Here is a 19552-nt window from a genome sequence, read left to right as displayed (position 1 = left end):
CCGACCAAGCGATATTTATGTAAGTTTAGTAAATTTTTATGTAAAACTTGTTGGAATATTTTAGCAAACTTTTATACAATTAATGAAATTGCGTAACAAAAAACTGTTTCTTTGTAGTAAAAAAAAAGTTTTGTGTAAAAAAAGGTTTTGTGAGGAGGGAGAACTAAAATAAAAACGACGATCTGTAAAGAACATACATAAGATGATTTATCAACTCTTCACATAAATAAGGGATATAGCGTTAGAAGGAAAGTTAAATACAGTTGTGAAAAAATGTAAACACGAAGACGCGTAATTGATAAAGCAAAAAAGGAATTAAGTTAAAAATAACTGAGAAAAGACGTAAACGCGAAGACTCGTAAACGTTAAAGCGCCAATTGGAAAAGTCAAAACAACGACCAGAAAAGACTTATACACGATGATTCACTGATTTATCACCTATATAAACGATAAATAAAATGAAATAAATGAAAAGATATTGCAGCTGGAAAACAAGCAAAAAACTATAAAAGCTCAAAAAAAGAAAGTCTTAAAGAGTTAGTTGAGAGAATTAGAGGTAGAGGGATTAGAGCAACTGATGAGTACGGTCGTCTCTTTAGAAAAAGAGATTTAAAAGAGGTTTTTAAAAGAAAAGAGTTTTTAAGAGATTTAAAGAGGATTTCAAAGAAGAGAAAGAATTTTGTGATGAGAAGAGTACTTTGATGAATAAGCAGTTTTATGATAAGCAGTTGAATAAAAGAAGAAAAGAAGAAGATTTTAATATTGATTGCTGGAGAATAACCAAAAGGTTTAAGGTGGTAGTATACCATTAAAAAAAAATCTTGTATTTCAACTTTTTTTTCAATCTATAATAGTGCATAACATATATAATATGATTAAAATAAAAGTAAAAATTTTAAAATTTAAAAAAATTAATTATGCGCATAATTATTGATAGACAAAAGCCTAAAAATGAATAACTGGCGACAGGGTTTTTTCAGCAATCGTAAATAAATTTGAACTGAAATTTTGGCTTGTGATCCTTTACTTATGCAATTACAACATACACTAAAAGTTTTGGATTTTGAGCAAAAAAAGTCAAAATATATGCATTTTAGTCATATTTGGAAGTTTTGGTGATATTTGAGAACACAAAATCACTCACAAAAGCAGAACACAATTAGCTGTAAACATAATTCTAGTAGAGGTTGCAAATACATGTGTTACAAACAAGTATGCCAAATTTCAGATCAAATCGGTTATCGGTTTGAAAAATATCTCCGTCGCCAGGCTATAAAAGATGATTTTGAGAAAAACTCAATTTAAAAATAAAAACAATAAAAAATTGTTCAAAACTCCCCACTTCCATAAACTGCACCTTCTAATGTTTCGCTTTGATCACAAAAACCTTTTTGTATAGCTCCTAGTTTCTTGCATCCATATTTCACTATACTTGTACATTGTTTTTCTGCTTTAGAAATGCGCTTTGAGTCATTTATAAGACAAAAGTTATGTAGATTGCAACCTACTGTTTTAAGCTTATCAATTAACATAATTTACATGTTTTTGTTTCTATTTGAAAGTCAATACATTTACCACTTTAAACTGAAATTGCAGAAACAACTCGATTATTTGAAGTAAAACCACGCTTTTGCCATGAACCATCAAAGCTACACATAATGTCTCTTGATGCTTCACCTGCAGGGATTAATTCATTAGCAGCATTTTTCATGTTCTGGTCAACTAAACTCTGATAAAAAAGCTACAATAAAACTTTATATAAACAGTTTATATAAAGTTTTATTGTAGCTTTTTTTGTTCATAGGTGGCTTCATATTCATTATTCAACAAAATTTTTCTGATGATGATAACCCTTTACCCATTTCACGAAAAGCCACAATGACACGTGTGTTAATATCAAATAGTTTTTGTCCACTACATATGGTTTTACTAGGCTCTTATTGTGCAATTAAATTTATTTTACAAAATGTAGCAGATGAAAAAAACTCAGTTTTCCAATTGCAACTGTTACAACATATTTTTAAACCAATACTTAACCCATACTTTTAGGAGGAATCAAACATTAAATAAACATTATCTTCACATAAATTCGGGCATTTCAGTAGCGATATAACGTTTTCTAACAGACTAAAGTTCATAACAAAGTTAAAATCTGTACTTTGAAAATCTTGAAAATCTTTATCAGCAATATTTAACTTTTTTGAAGAAGCAGAATGTGTAGCAGATTTAACAAAAGATAAAGTTTTCGTTTCTGAAGAAGAAATCTTTGTATATCTGTTTCCACGAAATTTTGCTTTTTTATTATTGTATATTCTGTTTGATAATTGTTTTCTCTTTGATTCACCCATATTATTTTTACTTTAAAAAGATAAAAGATATACCATAGCATAAATAATAAAGTTTGAATGCAGCTTGAAACAACAAGCGAATTACGTCAATAAAGCCATCATACTAAACTAATTAGCAAGAAGTCGTTGCAGTCTACAACTTTGCACTTAAAAGAGTTGACAAGGTAAGTATATCATGGCTTTTTTTATGGTTTAACTTGTTTTTGAAGCGCATAACAACGGAATAAACAAAGCGTTGCTAGGTGGAAAATAAAAAATATTTTATACCGATATATTATAAACAAGTTTTAACATGTGAAGCTTTTTTTATTTAACTAAATCAAATAAAAATTCGAAATCTACGATGATTATATTGGTTAAATTATAAAAGTAAAAAAAAAATTTTTTTTTCACTTTTATTGGTGTACTACCACCTTAATTAAAGAAGAGGTAGTTGTGATAAAAGAAGATATAAAAGAAAAAGGAGTGATTGATATAAAAAGTATTGAACACTGCAAGAAGCGTAAGAAAATATTATTTGTATTATACAAATGTTAAAGAGCGCTAACAATTACACATTAATAGAACATCTATTGAGTTTTACTATATTAAAGAATATACTGAGGACGGCGATTGTAAGTATAGCCCTTTTAGATTAAACCTTGCCCATTCTCAGCCAAACTATTCTCAAACCTCGCCCTTACCTAACCAAGTACTCCCCAGACCATCAACCTCGTTCCCAACCTAAATTTGCCTAATCCATCAACCCTAAATCCAAACCATCCCCTTCCCCTTACCTTCATTAACTAAACAATAAAAATCTAAATAACAAATTAAATAAATAACTTGAAACGTTAAAAAAACGCTACCCTTACAGTTTCATGTTTTTTTAAGTAAAATGGTTGGAGGTAAACGTCACTATTATCTGTCGATCTAGTCAATCAGGTTAAAACCTATTGTCAGGTGCAGCAAAAGACTGGAATTCCTCACAATACAGTATCCGACATAATTTTATCGGAACAACAGCTACAAAGGAAGGGCTTGGTCGCAAAAAAAAAGACTTCTAAGATTTTTGATAGAAAGTTAAAACAACAAGTCAAGAAAAATCGCTTTATTTCTGCTCGAAAACTGGCTAAGCATGCTGAAGAGAATTATAGAATCAAATTATCTTATCAGACAATCAGAAATCGTATCCGATACCAGGGATTTCAAGGACGACTTGTGCGTAATAAACCATATTTGAGAAAGAAACAAATGAAAAGAAAATTTGGAGTTTGCTAAGAAGTTCAAGAACATGCCGTAAGTTTTTGGAAAAAGGATTCAGTGGAGCGACGAATCGAAATTCAACTTAAAGTCATCTGATGGAGCTCAAAAATTTGGAGAAAAGCCGGAGAAGCCTACAAACTAAGCTGCGTGAGAAGAACTGTCAGGTATGGTGGTGGTAACGTGATGGAATGGGATTCAATGGCTAGGAAGGGTGTCGGAAAACTCCAATTTATTGATACTATAATGGATCAGGTGCAATACAGAAACATGTTAAAGCAAAATTTGAAGTCATCTGTTGGAAAACTTCGGCTAGGATCTGATTTTACATTTCAGCAAGATAACGATCCCTAGCATAGTGTCACTAAAACTAAGGAGTAGTTTGCTAAAAATAATGTTGAGATCTTGGAATAGCCTGCGCAATAGCCGGACCTTAATCTCATTAAACATTTGTGGGAAATTTTAGACCAAAAAGTTGGAGATCGGTCATTTTCCAAAAAAAGATAGCCTCAAAGTGGCTATTGAAGAAGCCTGAGAAAAGATTTCACCAGAAAAAACAAAATCTTTAGTCGAATCAATTCCTAGACGTCTAGAAGCTGTTATCCAAGCAAATGAAGGCCCAGCAAAGTATAAATTGTTTTATTTTATAATAATTTTTTATGAAACAAATAATGTATTTCGTCGAATATTTTTTTGACAACAAAAAAACGACCTAAGTTCCTTTATTTTAAGACTGAAAACTTTGTGATCCATATTTCACATTAAAATGATTAAAATCTATTTAAAAGGATGTTCTTTTATTTTTATTAATCTTGAGTTTACAAAAAAAGTCTAAATTTACGAAAATACAGCACTTTTTTTAGGAAAAGTATTTAAAAAAATGTTTGGTCGGATAATTTTTTTAGATATTGTAGATAAGAGCATTAAAAAGATTTGTTTAAATAATAAAAATCTTTAAATTTTATTTTCCTCAACTTTCGAAAGTATCATAAAAAAGCTCTCAAAAGCTTGATTAGGGGTATGATGAAATATTTTGAGTCTTTAAGTAACTTGAACATGCTCGGCGTTTAACCTTAATGTAATAAAAACTGACCAAAAGCTTACCAAAGTATTTCTAAAAACACCCATAAAACTTTAACTTCTTGTAAACTTATGACTTTAACTTTGGCTTTTTAAATAATAAAAAATGCTGAACTTGTAGTAAAAAATAAAAACTGATTAAAGAAATGTGACGAGATTGTATTTCCTTTTCCGAATCTTTTCGGAAGCATTTTTGAATGAATAGTGCTGTTAAGTTGAAATTGCAATCATCGACTTATTTAGTTTTTAAAATTTAGTATTTCTCGTCGAATTCAAAAACATTTTTATTTAGCACTGTAACATGAGCTGAATAAGGATTCTTGTTTCGTAAAACTAGTCATGTGGTATTTGGTAATTATTTGTTGCGTACATTTTTTAAACTTGAGAAAATTTGAATCATATAGTTTAATGGCATACTTGAATAAGAGAGTATTTTATTTCTGCATTTAAAATGCGTCAGTTCATCATTTTCGAATTCATTTTAGTTAATCGCATTAGCAATTTTGTATAAGAGGTTGTTTTTTCTGGATTTCCAGGGATAAACAGCAAATACTCTTTTTTTATACTTATATATAATTATTATAGAAATATAAAAATATATATAATATATAAAAAACATATAAATATATAAAAAATATAATTATATTTATATATAATTATTATAGAAACAAAAAAAAAATTATTATAGAAATATAAAAAATAAGCATTTGCTGTTTATCTCTGGAAACCCAGGGATAAACAGCTAATATTTCTATAATAGCAGATAAAAATTCCACAACTTTTATCTGTTACTGAGATAATATCTGCAGAAAAAGCATACTGCTTATCTTAAGTCCTAGTCACGCCTATTCTGAATGAAGAATGCACGAGTTGCTGTGCATATTGTGTTAATTCCTAAAAATGCCAGAAAAGTCCAACATTCCGACTCCAGGTTTATTTCAACAGGTAAAAAAGTTTCGCATTTTGAACTTTATTGGAATTGTTCGCGGAATTCCGAAGGTTTTTTTTAAAAAAATCCGACTATTTTTTAGAAATTCCGATAACGTCGGAAGTCGGAGTTTTTTGATAAACGCAGACCCCTTACGAAAAGGTGAAAACAGAGAAAATAATCAAACAGAAAAATGTTTTTTTTTTAAAAAAAAAAGATTACTTCTTAATAATCTATAATAAGTTAAGCTTAATTCTTATTTTTTAACATTCTATTGATATTACATATTAATGACATTTTTGATATAAGCCTTGCTGGATTTTGTGCCAATGAAGTTTAAATCTAAACAAAAGCAACTTAAATTGCATAAGAAGTTTTACAAAGGTTTTATTAAAAATGCCTTATTTGCTTATTACTCAAATAATTATCTTCACACAATATTAAATTTTTAAAAATTGTTGACATAATTTCAAACTGTCAAAGTTTTCCTACACAATCTTTTGTTTTTTATTGTAGCTAAAATATTAATTACCTTTAACGATACTGCATTAAATTCAGCAATAAAAGTAATCGTGTTAAAAAATAGATGTTTTATTAACTTCAAGAAAAGAGAAAAAAAGAAAAAAGAAAAAGGAAAAAAAAGAAAAATGTTTTCAAAACGATGATATCGGCAATTTACAACCAACAAATCACATTATACAAATTCATTGAGAAAGAAGCGATTTTTTTCCCCCGCTTTTAATCTAGTTAGTGCTAAGTTAAATAATTTGCAAATTTATTGTAGAGCTTTTTTTTAATGAAGTTCTGAAGGTTAAAAAAACACAGCAACGATATAAAACAGGATTTCTCATTTTTAAAAGTGCGCTTATTTCGCAATAATATCTGAAAATTTTTGGGTACGAGCTGTAAGAAGCATAAGAAGTATAAGACGAACAAGAATTAAAAAAATCTATTTGTTATGAAAAGTACAAGTTTATTTCCAAAAAGAAAACTTACGTATAACGTGCGGACAGTTTAACCACTAATGCGGTTGATTAAGTAATGGCATCAAAGTCACGATGGGTTGACCCTGTTATTATTGTGAGCATGCGCACATGTTTTATTTTGAAGCTACGGGGGAAAATATGGCGATTTTTTTGCAAATAACTAAACTTCGTTGATTTAGTTTGTTACTAAAAACTTTATGTATTTCTCGTTAAAGAACCTACACTATACATATTTGAAATCTCATAACCAAGAGTGTTTGTAGTAAAATATAAAAATAAAAATAAGAAAGTTTAAAACAAAGACATTTTTAATGTTTATACTGAAACTTTTTTTAAGTTAAAAAAGGAAGCATCGGCTAGACAATTTAAATATTTTTTGTTTAAAAATTTTTTGGCTTAAAAGTTAAACTGTTCTAAATTCTAAAAAAATGGCTTAAACATCACTATGTTTCTTTCACAACAGCATTTTTTTTAAAAAAACTTTTCGCCGTGACCGCTCTAAATTTAAAAAAAAAAATTAAGATTACATATTATATTACATATTATTCAAAACAAATAGAAATTCAAGTAATAAATCTGTTTGAAACCATAACAAGCTATATATATATATATATATATATATATATATATATAAAGAAAACTAAAGAAAAGATCTTTTTAAACATATATAAAAATTAAATACACAGCATTTTATACTGAAAGATGTAAAGAAGTTCAAAAAGGTTGTTTTTCATTTAGAAAAGATAAAATTAAAAACAAAATCCTTTTATATATTTTAAGAATAAAATATCTTAAAAGATGTTTTAAGATATTTTATTTTCATTTCTAACAACTTACATTGGCAATGGAATCTTAAGTATTACAAAATATTTTTACTTTTCTTTTGAGAACAGAAAAAAAAATTATCCGGAATGGTAAATCAAAAAACAATCTTTAGGATGCAAATGAGGTTCATTACTGCAGCCAGAACGTATAAAATTTGTTCCCTTTCTAATGATAGGAGTACTACAGACTCACTCTAAAAAAATTCGTTAAAATATCAACGGAGTAACTCCGTTGACAGTAAATCCGTTAAACTCCGTAAAGTTTACGGATTAAATTGTAACAAAATAAGGCAATAAAACAACGGATTACACCGTTAGCTATAATATAACAGAACAACTTTGTGAAGTAAACGGAGTTCAGACACGTAAAAGACTTCATAATATTAATTTCTTTGAACACTTAATATTTATATGAAGCTAAAAACTTATTTAAAAAGTGTATCGAATTTCATTTAGTAAATATTATCACGTGTGTTTTAGGTGAGTTATTTTCATTAATAATTTCATTTCTTCAATAAGTTAAAATTTAAGTTACATCAATTAATTAGTTGTATAATTTAACGTTTTATACATTTACAGAATGTCTGTGCTAATCAAAGTATGGTCTTCTGATCGATTTATTAAGAAGCCAGTTGTCATCAAAAGTAGAGAAGATTTTCCTGCTAAAGGTGACAATACTGCAATGTTTTAGATGCTCAAATTATTTTTCAAGTTTATTAGATTTTTTTTACCACTTTCAAAACTTTCATGGCTTAACCACGAGAGGATCTGAATTACGCTGTATGTTTAATAAATGTCTAAGAGTATTCCTTAGCTTCAGTAAGTTAAAAAAGCATTTTGAGCACCATCATTATGTTTTGCCAGATCAAATTTTAGGCCTCAACAACAATAGCAGTTGCAGTAACAACTTACGAAATGAGTCACTGGAAGATGCATTTGACACAAATTTTCCAAGTGACCCACACGAAGATTGTAATAATGCCACATGCTTGTTTTAACGGATGTGCTTGGAAGTCACACACGTTTACATAAAATTGAAACTTTATACATGATGAAACGCAATATTACTCCTAAGTATCAGTCTATGACTGATAGCATTTTTTTAGTTGGTTCATAGTATGCCTAGATGCACACACAGATAAGCAATCATACTATGCAATCCGTCATTGTGTTGTATCAATTGGAAAGTGAACACGGAAAGTGAACATGGTGTTGTTGTGGAGTGGAACAAACTTTTTAGGCTAATTTGATTGTATTTTCTGCTGATAATTTAGGAGCACACACTTTTGTCATGAATATTTATTAAACCACGCGATGACGTCAAGTATTTTTACAGCAATTAATATATGGTATGAAGTTGGTAATTATTATCTTATTTTTAGTTACGGATAATTGTCAACTATGTCAGATTTAGTATAAATGACGCTTTTTAATAAGTATATATATAATCAAGTTACAAAAAAGGCGTTGAGTCGATCTTCCTTAGCCAGTTAAAAACAAAGAAATATTCACAACACAAAGTGACGACCCTGCCAGGACAACTGGAATCTACGGAACACTCTACAAGCTATCAACTGACGTAAGGAATCAAAGATTACAATAGAATTTAAAATGCCTCTGAAGCAACGCGAAGATCCAATCGCTACATTATCAAGGAAATTGGAACTAACACTAACAAAAGTTGAGCGACTTGCTCTGGAAGTACGCATATCATTGAACAATAACGATATACACACACTAAATAGATTAGAACCAACTATCAAAGCAAAACTGTCGGAGACTTTTAACTTAATCCAAAACATAGAAGAATAAAAAAGAGACGAAGAAAACGCCGACAATGAAGAAATTGACTAATGGTACGAACAACAGAAAAATTTAATTAAACAGCAAAGCGAACTTCTGACCTCGCTGGAAGAATACCGTATAGAAAGAAAAATTACGAAAAAGAAGAAGATGCACGAAGAAATTGCTCTTGTAAAAGAATAACTAAATGAACGAAAGCAAGAAACAACTCAAGCTTGCACAGTGCGCACGCAAATGATTGTAAAGCAAAACTTCTCAGACTACAAATTTCAAAATTTAATTGGACTATTATAGATTGGGTGCGGTTTAGGAAACGATTCAGCAAAGAAATTGGCTAAACAAGCTATCCTCCAGTAACTAAATTATCATACTTGCGTGAACTACAATCAAACACGCCAAAAGAGGAAATTGCTGGACTCCCTTTTAATTCAAATGGTTGTGAAAAAGCGATAATGATTCTAAATCAAAAGTATTGAATCACTTCTGAAACTATACGCCAGCATAGTCGTGATATCATGGATCTTCCCTACATAAAAAATACCGACCTGGATCAAGTACATCATTTTTACAGAAAATAAAATGTAAGCATAAACTCGTTAAAAACTTTGCACAAATTGGAGACAGAGAAATACTGGTACGCGAAACTCTCGACAAACTTGGCTCTCTTAAAGCTGATAATACTCGAACAGATCCAAAATGGCAAGAATGGAGCTTTGAACAGCTAATTGAAGCTCTACGTGAATATACCTTACGAAACCCAGAATCATCTATTGGACGACCAAGAAATAATATTAGAAAAGAAAATTCAAAACCCCACAATAATTGGGAGCACAAAAATCAAATGGAAAAACGCTTCCAACAGCGAAATTAAAAACATTGGCTGTGTCTATTGCAGTTCGCAAAATCATCGTAGTCACGAATGTACGAAACTTCATTCAACACAGCAAAGGAAACAATATTTTAAAGAAAACCATCGCTGCTTCAACTGCACGTCGACAAACCACATAGTATCCAACTGTCGTAGCAAACGTTCTTGCTACCATTGTCAAGAAAGGCATCATTCATCTATATACACTGGGATTGATAAAGACGAATCAAAAAAGGGTATCCTTATGATTGGATACGAAGAGCAAACTAATCATCCAACAGTTGTTGTGAACGTTGACAAATATAAAGTGAGAGCACTCTTGGATACGGGAGCTGGTAGTTCTTATTCTCATCAACGCTAATCAAGTACTTAAAGTTAGAGCCAAATAATTGGGAATCGAAAAACATTGAAACAATGACTGAATCAGTACATCAAAACCTTCCGTTGTTCTACACAACTCTATATTCAATAAACGGACGCAACACCCTTGATCTTAAACTCTACAAATTAGAAAGGAAAGTGCTTACAGTGCTACAAAATCCGAGGATATCCGCCCTAAAAAAGAAATTCAAACACTTAGAGGTATCGTATTTTCATAATGAAGATGTTTACGATGATCATAAAATTCATCTTATAATTGGTGCTGGTGATATTGCAAGAATAAAGTTGAAAGGTTTCTGGACTGGAAATGACGGAGAAGCTTTTGCAGAAGAAACCATATTTGGATGGACGGTTATTGGACCAGGACAAAGCACCTCAGACTGTTTATATTTTACCAAGCCAACCAACGACTGTTACAAAGAACTATACAGCTTAGATGTTCTTGGTCTAGAAGATCGAAGCGAATCAAAATGAAGGGAAACAAAATAAAGTATATGAAGAATTTAAAGAACAGCTACCACAAGTCTTGACTGGTTCTTATCACACTGGATTAATATGGAAAGAAGAACATTGAAAACTAGCATCTTATTCAGATGGGAGTATCTCAAGGTTGCATAGTGTACTTAGAAAACTGGAAAAGAAACCAAATGATCTCATAAAATATAACGCTATTATTCAAGAGCAACTCAAGGATAGGATAATTGGGTATGCACCAAACAAACCAGCTGGCAAGAGAATATTCTACATGCCTCGTTGAGCAGTGATAAAAGAGGACTTCGAAACAACCAAGCTAAGGATTGTTTTTGATGCGTCAGCTAAAGAGTACGGATCATCCAAGGAGGTTTAATACACAGGAGACGGCACGGTATATATGTTTACATAAAACGCGCTGAAGCCAGTTTTGAAAGTCAGCCGCCATCTTTGTTGACCCAAAACATTTTTATATCTTGCGCAGAACTATGGAGAAAACACAGGTGAAACGATATCAAAGGATTGCAACAAGTCAATGAATAATTCGCTAGTTACACTTTCGAGGTTATATTATGTTACAATGAATTGTTTGCTAACTGATTATCTGGTTCAGCTTATTCCAAAATATATGGAATACTGAAACAGACATTCAGATAGTCATATGTCAACACAAAATTAGCAGACACCATGTTTTACACAGTATGAACGTTTCTTGTGGAAATAAAAACAAGCATTTGTGAATTGATATACTGACTGCAAAATTGCATGGCACCTTACATTTGACAAGTATAATGAATCATTGCTGTTGTGTTCTACATTGATTCTGAACAACTTTTCACACAAAATGCAAATGTCATGATCATCTTTTGAGGAAAATATCAATAATGCACCTTTTGTTTTCAAGTTAATTCATATTGTTCTTGTTTGCTACTTGTATTTAGCGCTGAAATACATGTTTCACAGCGTAGCGAATTCCCCAGAATTTCCCCTAAATACAGCAAATCCTGCAATACAAGCCACAATACTTTGTGAACATGTAGACAAACAACTAGCATCAGGAACTAAAAAATAATCATGATCAGTAACAGAGTTTTCTAGAAGTTCAATTATCCTATTTCTGCTAGTAGAGTTATTCAAAACACTAACAGAAGGAACATCAATGTTTTCAATGTTTTGGTATTTACTAGAAGCAGTCAAAATAGGTACAATTTGCAATGGCAAACAGTTTCCATGAAGAATATCTTGAATATCATTATGCACCAGCAATTTTTTATATGTTCCCATGAACTGTTTTACTGAAGGGTATTTATTACAACCCAATAAACCTCTTATTTTTTCCAAAAAAAAATTACTGACCTATGAAAAGTAATGCCACCAGCACAATCTCTTAAAGTACACCCATAGGCAGAACAAGATACCAGTGCTTAGTTTGCAAGTACTTTTCAGCATTTAAAAACACTGTCAATTTTGGAAGGGGGATTTCAGAAAAATCGCTTAATAGTTTTTTATTGAAATAAATATATTATATGTGAGTTTTTTTTTGCAATAAATATACTACATATGATTTTTTACTTATAACTTTGTCATTATTTTAGATCAGTAGTAAAAATTTGTCGTTTGTTTAATATCTTTATTGCTGTGTTTATAACCTCACCAATATCAAAATATGAATTTATTAACTTTCATTTTTATACTTTGCAGAAAACTTTGGAAAACTTTCTCTCTGTATCAACCATTTACATAACATTAAAATATAATGCCACCAGTACAATCTCTTAAAGTACACCCATAAGCAGAACAAGATGGCATGTCAATTTAAATCTGTTTATCTATATTTATCATTTTATTATTATTCAGTGTAAATCATATAAATAAAAATCTTATATACATGTAAATACATACTCGTTTCAACTCACAAACATATGGTTTTCTTTTCACAAGAATCTTTCGTGTATCTGAAATACAGTCTCTGTTGGTAGCATGTTGAAATACAGCTATCTGAATGTCTTTTTCAGTATAATTCTTTACATGATAGTATAAATTACCAAGCATAAACTGACCAATTATTCAATCATTTGATTGCAATCATTGCAATTTTTTGATTTGGTTTAAAAAAGTTTTAAATAAAATCCTTAGTTCTGCGAAATTCTTTTGGGTTAACTAAGATGGCGGCCAAATTTCAAAACTGGCTTCAAAAAAGTCACGTTATGCCGTCTCCTGTGTATTAAACCTCCTTGGGATCATCCTCACTTAACGACTGTTTACATATTGGTCCTCCATTAAAACTCTTACTACTCAATGTTATTTTACAAAACAGATTGCAACCTGTTTGTCTTACTGGAGACATTAAACAAGCGTTTCTACAAATAAGAGTTGATACTAAAGATGTTTTCCGTTTCTACTGGATATCGAATTTGAAAAGTAAAGAAGTCATAACTCTAAGATTTACTTGAATCCCGTTTGGCTGTGCATCTAGTCCCTTTTTTCTTGGGGGAGTAATCAAGCAACATTTATTGACATATGGAAAACATTATCCGCATAAAAAGAATGAAATTCGGATAATCAACAAAAGAATAAATGTTGATGATATAATTACTGGGGTAGTTGACCTGGAATGTGTCAAAAAATTGAAACAAACAGCAATTCATCTGTTCAAAATGGGAGGATTCCAGCTTCACAAATTGGCACTCGAATTTTCCTGCATTGGAAACCAATGATTCAAAAGAGAACTATCATGAAATTACCATCAATGAACAAAATAAACATTCAAAAATTCAAATTTTGTTGTGGGACAAAAATGATGACACTTTATTAGTGGGTTGCAGACCAACTCGCCAAACAAACATCACAACCAAAAGAAGAATTTTAGAAATTTTGGCGTGATTTCCCCAATTACACTAACAGCATAACTTATATATCGACAAATTTGTGATTTAAAGTTTGCTTGGGATTAAAAACTTTCACCTGAATTAACAAAGGAATGGATGCTTTGGAAAAATACTTTACCAGACCTTACACCAATACCAAGAAGTATAACTGTTTTGAATCATATAATAAAAAAGATTGAAATCCATGGATTTGGTGATGCAAGCAAAGATGGCTGCTGCAGTGCAATGTACGCAGCAGTACATCAAGGAAACAAAGTAACTCAAGTACTGTTTACAGCCAAATCATGCATATCTTTCAATTCTACTAAATTATTTGCATATTTGTAATGACTCAAATGTCCACTATACTCCTAAGGCGCTTCACCTATATCTCTTTCTAAAATAAATTCGTTAAAGATTTGTGTTTAAATTTTTTCTAGGTCTTTTCATACATTTAATGAGTACTCGTTAAAATTACTTAAGATTAAGAGGTCATCCTTACTTTTGTTTCTTAAAATAAGTCTTTCATATTGTAAACATAAATTATTTCCATCCTAGATGATGACAAAGAAGTATGTGAGGAGTATGGAGACAATGTGACAACTGGAGAATTGGATAACAATGAAATGACAATTAAGAGTTGTACCAGCTCATCTGAAGAGACATGCAGTTATTAAGCTAGCAGAAACGTCTATTCCAATGCCAATTCTACCTAAAATGAAAACAAGTAAAAGAATATATTATTGTTAACACTATTCTAGCTGTAAATTTTTTTTTTTATTTTTTTTATTTTTTTTCTCTTTTACAATAAGTAAAATAACCAAAGTTGTTCTTTTTCAATAAAAAAAAAAAAAAAAAAGAAAAGAAAGAAACGCCAATTAGTTATTTTCCTTCCTTCTTTCTTAGGAGCCTTTTATGATATTCCATAAAAAGCAATGAGCAGTAATTCAGTTCAAAAAGTTTTATCTGGTACCTTTTCCCTTCATGCTATTGTTTTACTTTTTATTTTAAATCATTTAAATTAATTTTTAGACCTTCAAAATAACATGTTAATGGTGTTTACTGTAGTAAGTTTTTTGTTAAACTTTTTTAATGTTAAATTGGTTTTTAAAGGTTATACTGCAACTTTTTCTATACCTGATGGCTATTCTGGACTCACTGCTTTATCAGCCAATATACCAATACCCTTTAAGTCAACTACTACCTCTTCTATATGTGGAGGTTTTTCTGGACTCAAACAATCATTAAACAATCATTCCACTATTAGTATATCAGAAAGCTCACCAATATTTCTGCTGGTATTCCTCAAACCTTCATGAATTACAATAGAAGAGATTCTGCATGTGCTCGTGACGAGTTAGTTAGCTCAAAAAATCTTAAAGGTAATGGTAGGTTTATTTAAAATAATTATTTTTTGTAGATTTTTATTTAATCCCACTTCTTTTGAGACCCAGGTTGAAATACTTGAAAATTTAACACATAAAGTAATTTGTAAGTACTGTTTATTTTCAACTTACGATTTTAATTATAGTATTATGGAAGTTGGCCCAAATAACCTTGGAAATGAATGAAATTTCTAAAAGGTTAACAATTAATGACGCCAGGATGAAAGATGCTAAAAGAGAGATACTAATACAATTTGATGATGTTAATGTTCTATAGTTATTTTTCATTAAAATGTACCATTGATTAATGTCATTGGGTGGATGTTATCTATATCTTGGGTATTGGGTGGATGTTCCTAAAAATGTCCATTGAGAATATAGATCTTCTATTGTGCAAGATCGCCACATTGTTTATAGAGTTATTATTTTGTATTCTATTTTTACATCAGGTGAGGCAGCTATCTTCCATTGGTGGTAACAATCAAAAGAAAAGTATTACAAAGATGATAAACAGGTTAAAACATGATAAACAGGTTAAAACATTTCTTTAATCAATAATACTTACTAGCTTTGTAAAGAAAAATAGTTCCACCGATTTTTTATTTTTAGAAAAATAATAAAATATTGAAATTCTCTTTTGACATGTGTAATCTTGTGTTGCCAATGTTATAAACCAATTCTCTAACTTTAGGGCTTATGACAAACAGAGTTCAAAGTTTAATTTGGTTGGTTCGAAAGGAAAAGTAACTGTGAAATTACCTATGGAAGGGTTGAATATTTATATAGCTATAATTAGTAGGATATTATTTAGATTTTAAATGTTAAAAATTAGGCAAGATGCAGATCTATATTGTTAAATTATAAACTTTTTCGTATACTACTTTTTATTGGCTGCCTGTTGAAAATAAATAAATTTAGTTGATTTCACAAAAAATAGATTTCAAACTTTTTATGCACAAGTTCATCAAAAATAAAATAAATCTGTTTAAACGACTAAAAATTGAAAACTTCATGTTTTTGTATTAAATAATGTTACTGAAAGATTTTCTTTCCTCCTTTCTCTGCCCTTTTATTCACTTCACCAAATTTGAACATTTTTGCATTTATTTTCTAGAATCGATTAAGCGCTGTAATGCAAAAGCTATAGACAAAGAAACTCGTACGTTTATAGCCTTCTGCTTGAAATATGCTCCTTATCGTTTAAATGGAGGTAAACGGAAATCTTGCAACCACAAAGTAGAAAATGAAGAAGTTCTTGAAGGTGATAAAGAAAATCAAGATGACGAAGACTGTGAAGTAGAGGGTGAAGTTGAGTCAAATGAAAGCGAAGATAGTGAAAAAGAAAGAAAAATTACCCCCACATGTAAATTTTTAAATACAAATACATTTTAGTAAATGTTTTATAGTATTATCTTTCGAAAGTTCATAAAACGTAACGTCAGTTCAACGTTGATATTTCAACGTCGATATTTTGTTTCCAAATAACGCTTAAATTAACGTCCGTAAATCAACGTTGAATCAACATTAAATCAACGTTGAAATGCTGGCTAAGAAACGTTACATTGGCACTTGAAGGACACCCAGAAATGGAAATGTAAGGCTGGCTTGATAGTTCAACAACACTGCATTGGATCCTTAGTGACAATCGTGAAAGGAAACAGTTTGTATCAAACCGTGTCAAAGGAATCAATAAATGAAGTTGGATTATCTGGTGCCACTGTCCGACCAATCAGAACCAAGCTGATATTGGAAGTAGAGGAATTAAAAATGGAAAAATTCCACAAATAAGGTTCAACGCTCTAACATGGCTTGCCAAAAAGAATGAGTGGCCACCCAGAAAAACTCATACACAAATGGATGAAGTAATGAAAGAAGTTAATCCAACAAAAATCCATAACCTTGCCACAGCAGAGAGGTTTAACTACTTTGATGAATTTATGAACAAGTATCAACTACCAAAAGTTATAAGAATAATGGCATGGATCTTAAGAATCATTATTAATCTCAAAAGTAAAAGAAAATGTCAAGGTGTGCTATTAGCTACTGAAAGGAACAACGTAATGCAGAAGCTGATCAAAATTGCTCTATACGAATTTGAAAAATCCGAACAATACAAAGAAACTTCAGAAAGATTACGATTACATAGAAATCACGATGGGCTTTTAGTTTGCATGGGTCGTATACAAGGTGAGGACCCAATATTTTTACCCCGAAAGCATCGCTTTTTAGACTTGGTTATTCAAAGAGCACATGCACAGACTCACCATGGGATAGTTGGTCTGACAATGTCCAAGTTTCGTGAGCATTATTTGACAGATACCTTACGAAGCCAAGTCAAAATAATAATATACGATTGCAATTGTGTAAAAGATTCAGGTGCAAACCATTACCAGCTCCATTAACAGCTGATTTGTCAAAGTATCGAACTAAAAGTAAATACCCCTTTAAAACTATTGGTTTGGATTTCGCTGGCCCAATCGAATATAAAGTAAGCAAAGAGTGCTACAAAAAATCATACATTTTTCTTTATACTTGTGCAACTTCAAGAGCAATCCATTTGGATCTACTAAAAACAATGGAAAATGAAGATTTTCGTAGAAGTATAAAAGAAATGATTGCAAGAAGGGGAACACCTGCACTCATAATAAGCGACAATGCTAAAACATTTGTAAGTACTACAAGGTGTATCCGACGATTGCAGAAAGACCCGCTGATAAACAATTACTTAGGTGAAATGAACATAAAATGGAAGTTCAATGTAAATGGGGAGGTTTCTTTGAAAGAATGGTGGGTTTGCTTGAAAGATTATTATACAAAGCAACTGGAAGGATTCTTCTGACTTTTGAACGACTTAAAGAAGTTTTGATTGATATTGAAAACACGTTGAATAACCAACCATTAGGATATATAGAAAACGATGTTCAACTTCCGATGTTAACACCAAACATAATTTTACATGGGAAAGGTATTACAATCTCTTCCGAAAATGCAGAAGATGATGATGATGAAGATTTTAACAACAAATCGACTACCCGAGCAATGCGGTATATCGCGAAATGCAAGAACTTAGCTTGAAAAAGGTAGACAAACAAGTACTTAAGATTATACCTTTTGCGCTGAAAATTATCAGCGCAAAGGGTATAATCAAAAGGACTTAGCAGTGGAAGAGATTTTCTTGCTTAAAGGAGAAGAAAAGAATAGAGGTGAGTGGAAAATTGGTATGGTAACGAAACTTGTACGCGGAGAAGATAATATAATCCGCGGTGCTAAATTAAGAACGGGAAATAATCAAGTAGTGGAAAGATCAATTCGGATGCTTTATCCCTTGGAAATTTGCCAAGATCCTACTGATATCGAGGAATTCCTAAATGATTCTAAACCTTGCGAAAACATATCAGCAGAGCGAACAAAAACTCTGAACCAAAGACCTTCACGAATCTCATAATCAAAGGCTGAGGAACTTATTAAAATAACAGCCCTTGATGAACATTTTGATGAGAATTTGTAGATATTCTCTATAATTTGGGGGAGTGTGTCATAAACATTTATTAAACTACGCGATGACGTCAAGTATTTTTACAGTAATTAGTTAATGGTATGAAGTTGGTAACTATTATCTTATTTTTAGTTACTGATAATTGTCAACTAGTCAGATTTCGTATAAATAACGCTGTTTTCTTTATAAGAATATATATAAACAAGTTACAAAAAAGGCGTTGAGTTGATCTTCCTTAGTCAGTTTAAACAAAGAAATATTTACAACACTTTGTTTGGCTTCATGGAAAGCTTCAATGCAAAATACTTTTGCGGATTTGCAAGTGTGCACATTGTGAAATTTAAACTTTACTCAAGGCAGAAACCTTTTATAGGAGGACTTGAGCAGAACAAGATATGTGTGTATCAGAAAGTAGAAGCAATAGCTACAATGCATCAGAATTTGGCATTAAGTATGGTTGTCTTTTCAATTGTTTGTCACAGTTTCACTGCATAGACCAGAGTGCAGTTGACTGCATGCATGATGTAATAGAAGGTGTTGTACCTTTAGAAATATGCCTTGTTTTGCAATCGCTGATAGACAAAAAATAGTTTCTAATTGCAGATGTCAACTATGCAATCAATAATTATAACTATTCATTGGGTGAAAAAAACAGCAAATCTCCAGAAGTTAACTTAAAAAGTATTCGCATTCAAGCTGCTGAATCATGGTGTTTGATAAGAAATCTGCTTTTAATGATTGGAAACCTGATTCCAGAAGGTGATGCTCATTGGAGACTTTAACTGATGTTACTTGATTGCATAGATGCAATATTTGCTCAAACTATAACTGTTGGCTTCATTCATCAGCTCGAGTTTTAATTTGGAGGAATAT

General features: G+C 30.9%; 3 protein-coding genes and 2 pseudogenes across 5 annotated transcripts in view; 3 read left to right on the top strand and 2 right to left on the bottom strand.

Annotated features, from left to right (window-relative positions):
- The window catches only part of LOC149886463 (uncharacterized), a 55427-nt gene extending 48780 nt beyond the window's left edge, over positions 1 to 6647 (bottom strand). The window contains exon 1 of the mRNA XM_090092684.1: positions 6595 to 6647. The gene's annotated coding sequence lies outside the window, so the exon portion shown is untranslated. The remainder of the gene's footprint in view (positions 1 to 6594) is intronic.
- LOC149886464 (uncharacterized) lies at positions 151 to 5075 on the bottom strand (annotated as a pseudogene). Its single transcript, XR_016454021.1, has one exon. The product of XR_016454021.1 is annotated as an uncharacterized LOC149886464 (transcript).
- Positions 6648 to 14027: 7380 nt separating the features above from the next.
- LOC149886462 (uncharacterized) lies at positions 14028 to 15732 on the top strand (annotated as a pseudogene). Its single transcript, XR_016454597.1, has 4 exons — positions 14028 to 14046; positions 14357 to 14467; positions 14825 to 15180; positions 15633 to 15732. The product of XR_016454597.1 is annotated as an uncharacterized LOC149886462 (transcript).
- Positions 15706 to 16582, top strand: LOC149886461 (uncharacterized). Its single transcript, XM_090094396.1, has 3 exons — positions 15706 to 15716; positions 15875 to 15978; positions 16298 to 16582. Exons 1-3 carry the CDS (start codon positions 15706 to 15708, stop codon positions 16573 to 16575), a joined length of 393 nt encoding a protein of 130 aa, XP_089950522.1. The 3' UTR covers positions 16576 to 16582.
- Positions 16583 to 17928: 1346 nt separating this feature from the next.
- On the top strand, positions 17929 to 18628 carry LOC149886460 (uncharacterized). The gene is made up of 2 exons (XM_090094395.1): positions 17929 to 18219; positions 18314 to 18628. Exons 1-2 carry the CDS (start codon positions 17929 to 17931, stop codon positions 18626 to 18628), a joined length of 606 nt encoding a protein of 201 aa, XP_089950521.1.
- Positions 18629 to 19552: the final 924 nt, after the last annotated feature.

This window comes from Hydra viridissima, unplaced genomic scaffold (genome assembly GCF_058129835.1).
Source record: "Hydra viridissima isolate aposymbiotic clone 2 unplaced genomic scaffold, HvirCarnegie_v1 scaffold_7, whole genome shotgun sequence".
Classification (NCBI taxonomy): Eukaryota; Metazoa; Cnidaria; class Hydrozoa; order Anthoathecata; family Hydridae; genus Hydra; species Hydra viridissima.
The sequence above is the reverse complement of the archived record's forward strand: the minus strand, read 5'-3'. Positions and strand labels throughout refer to the sequence as shown.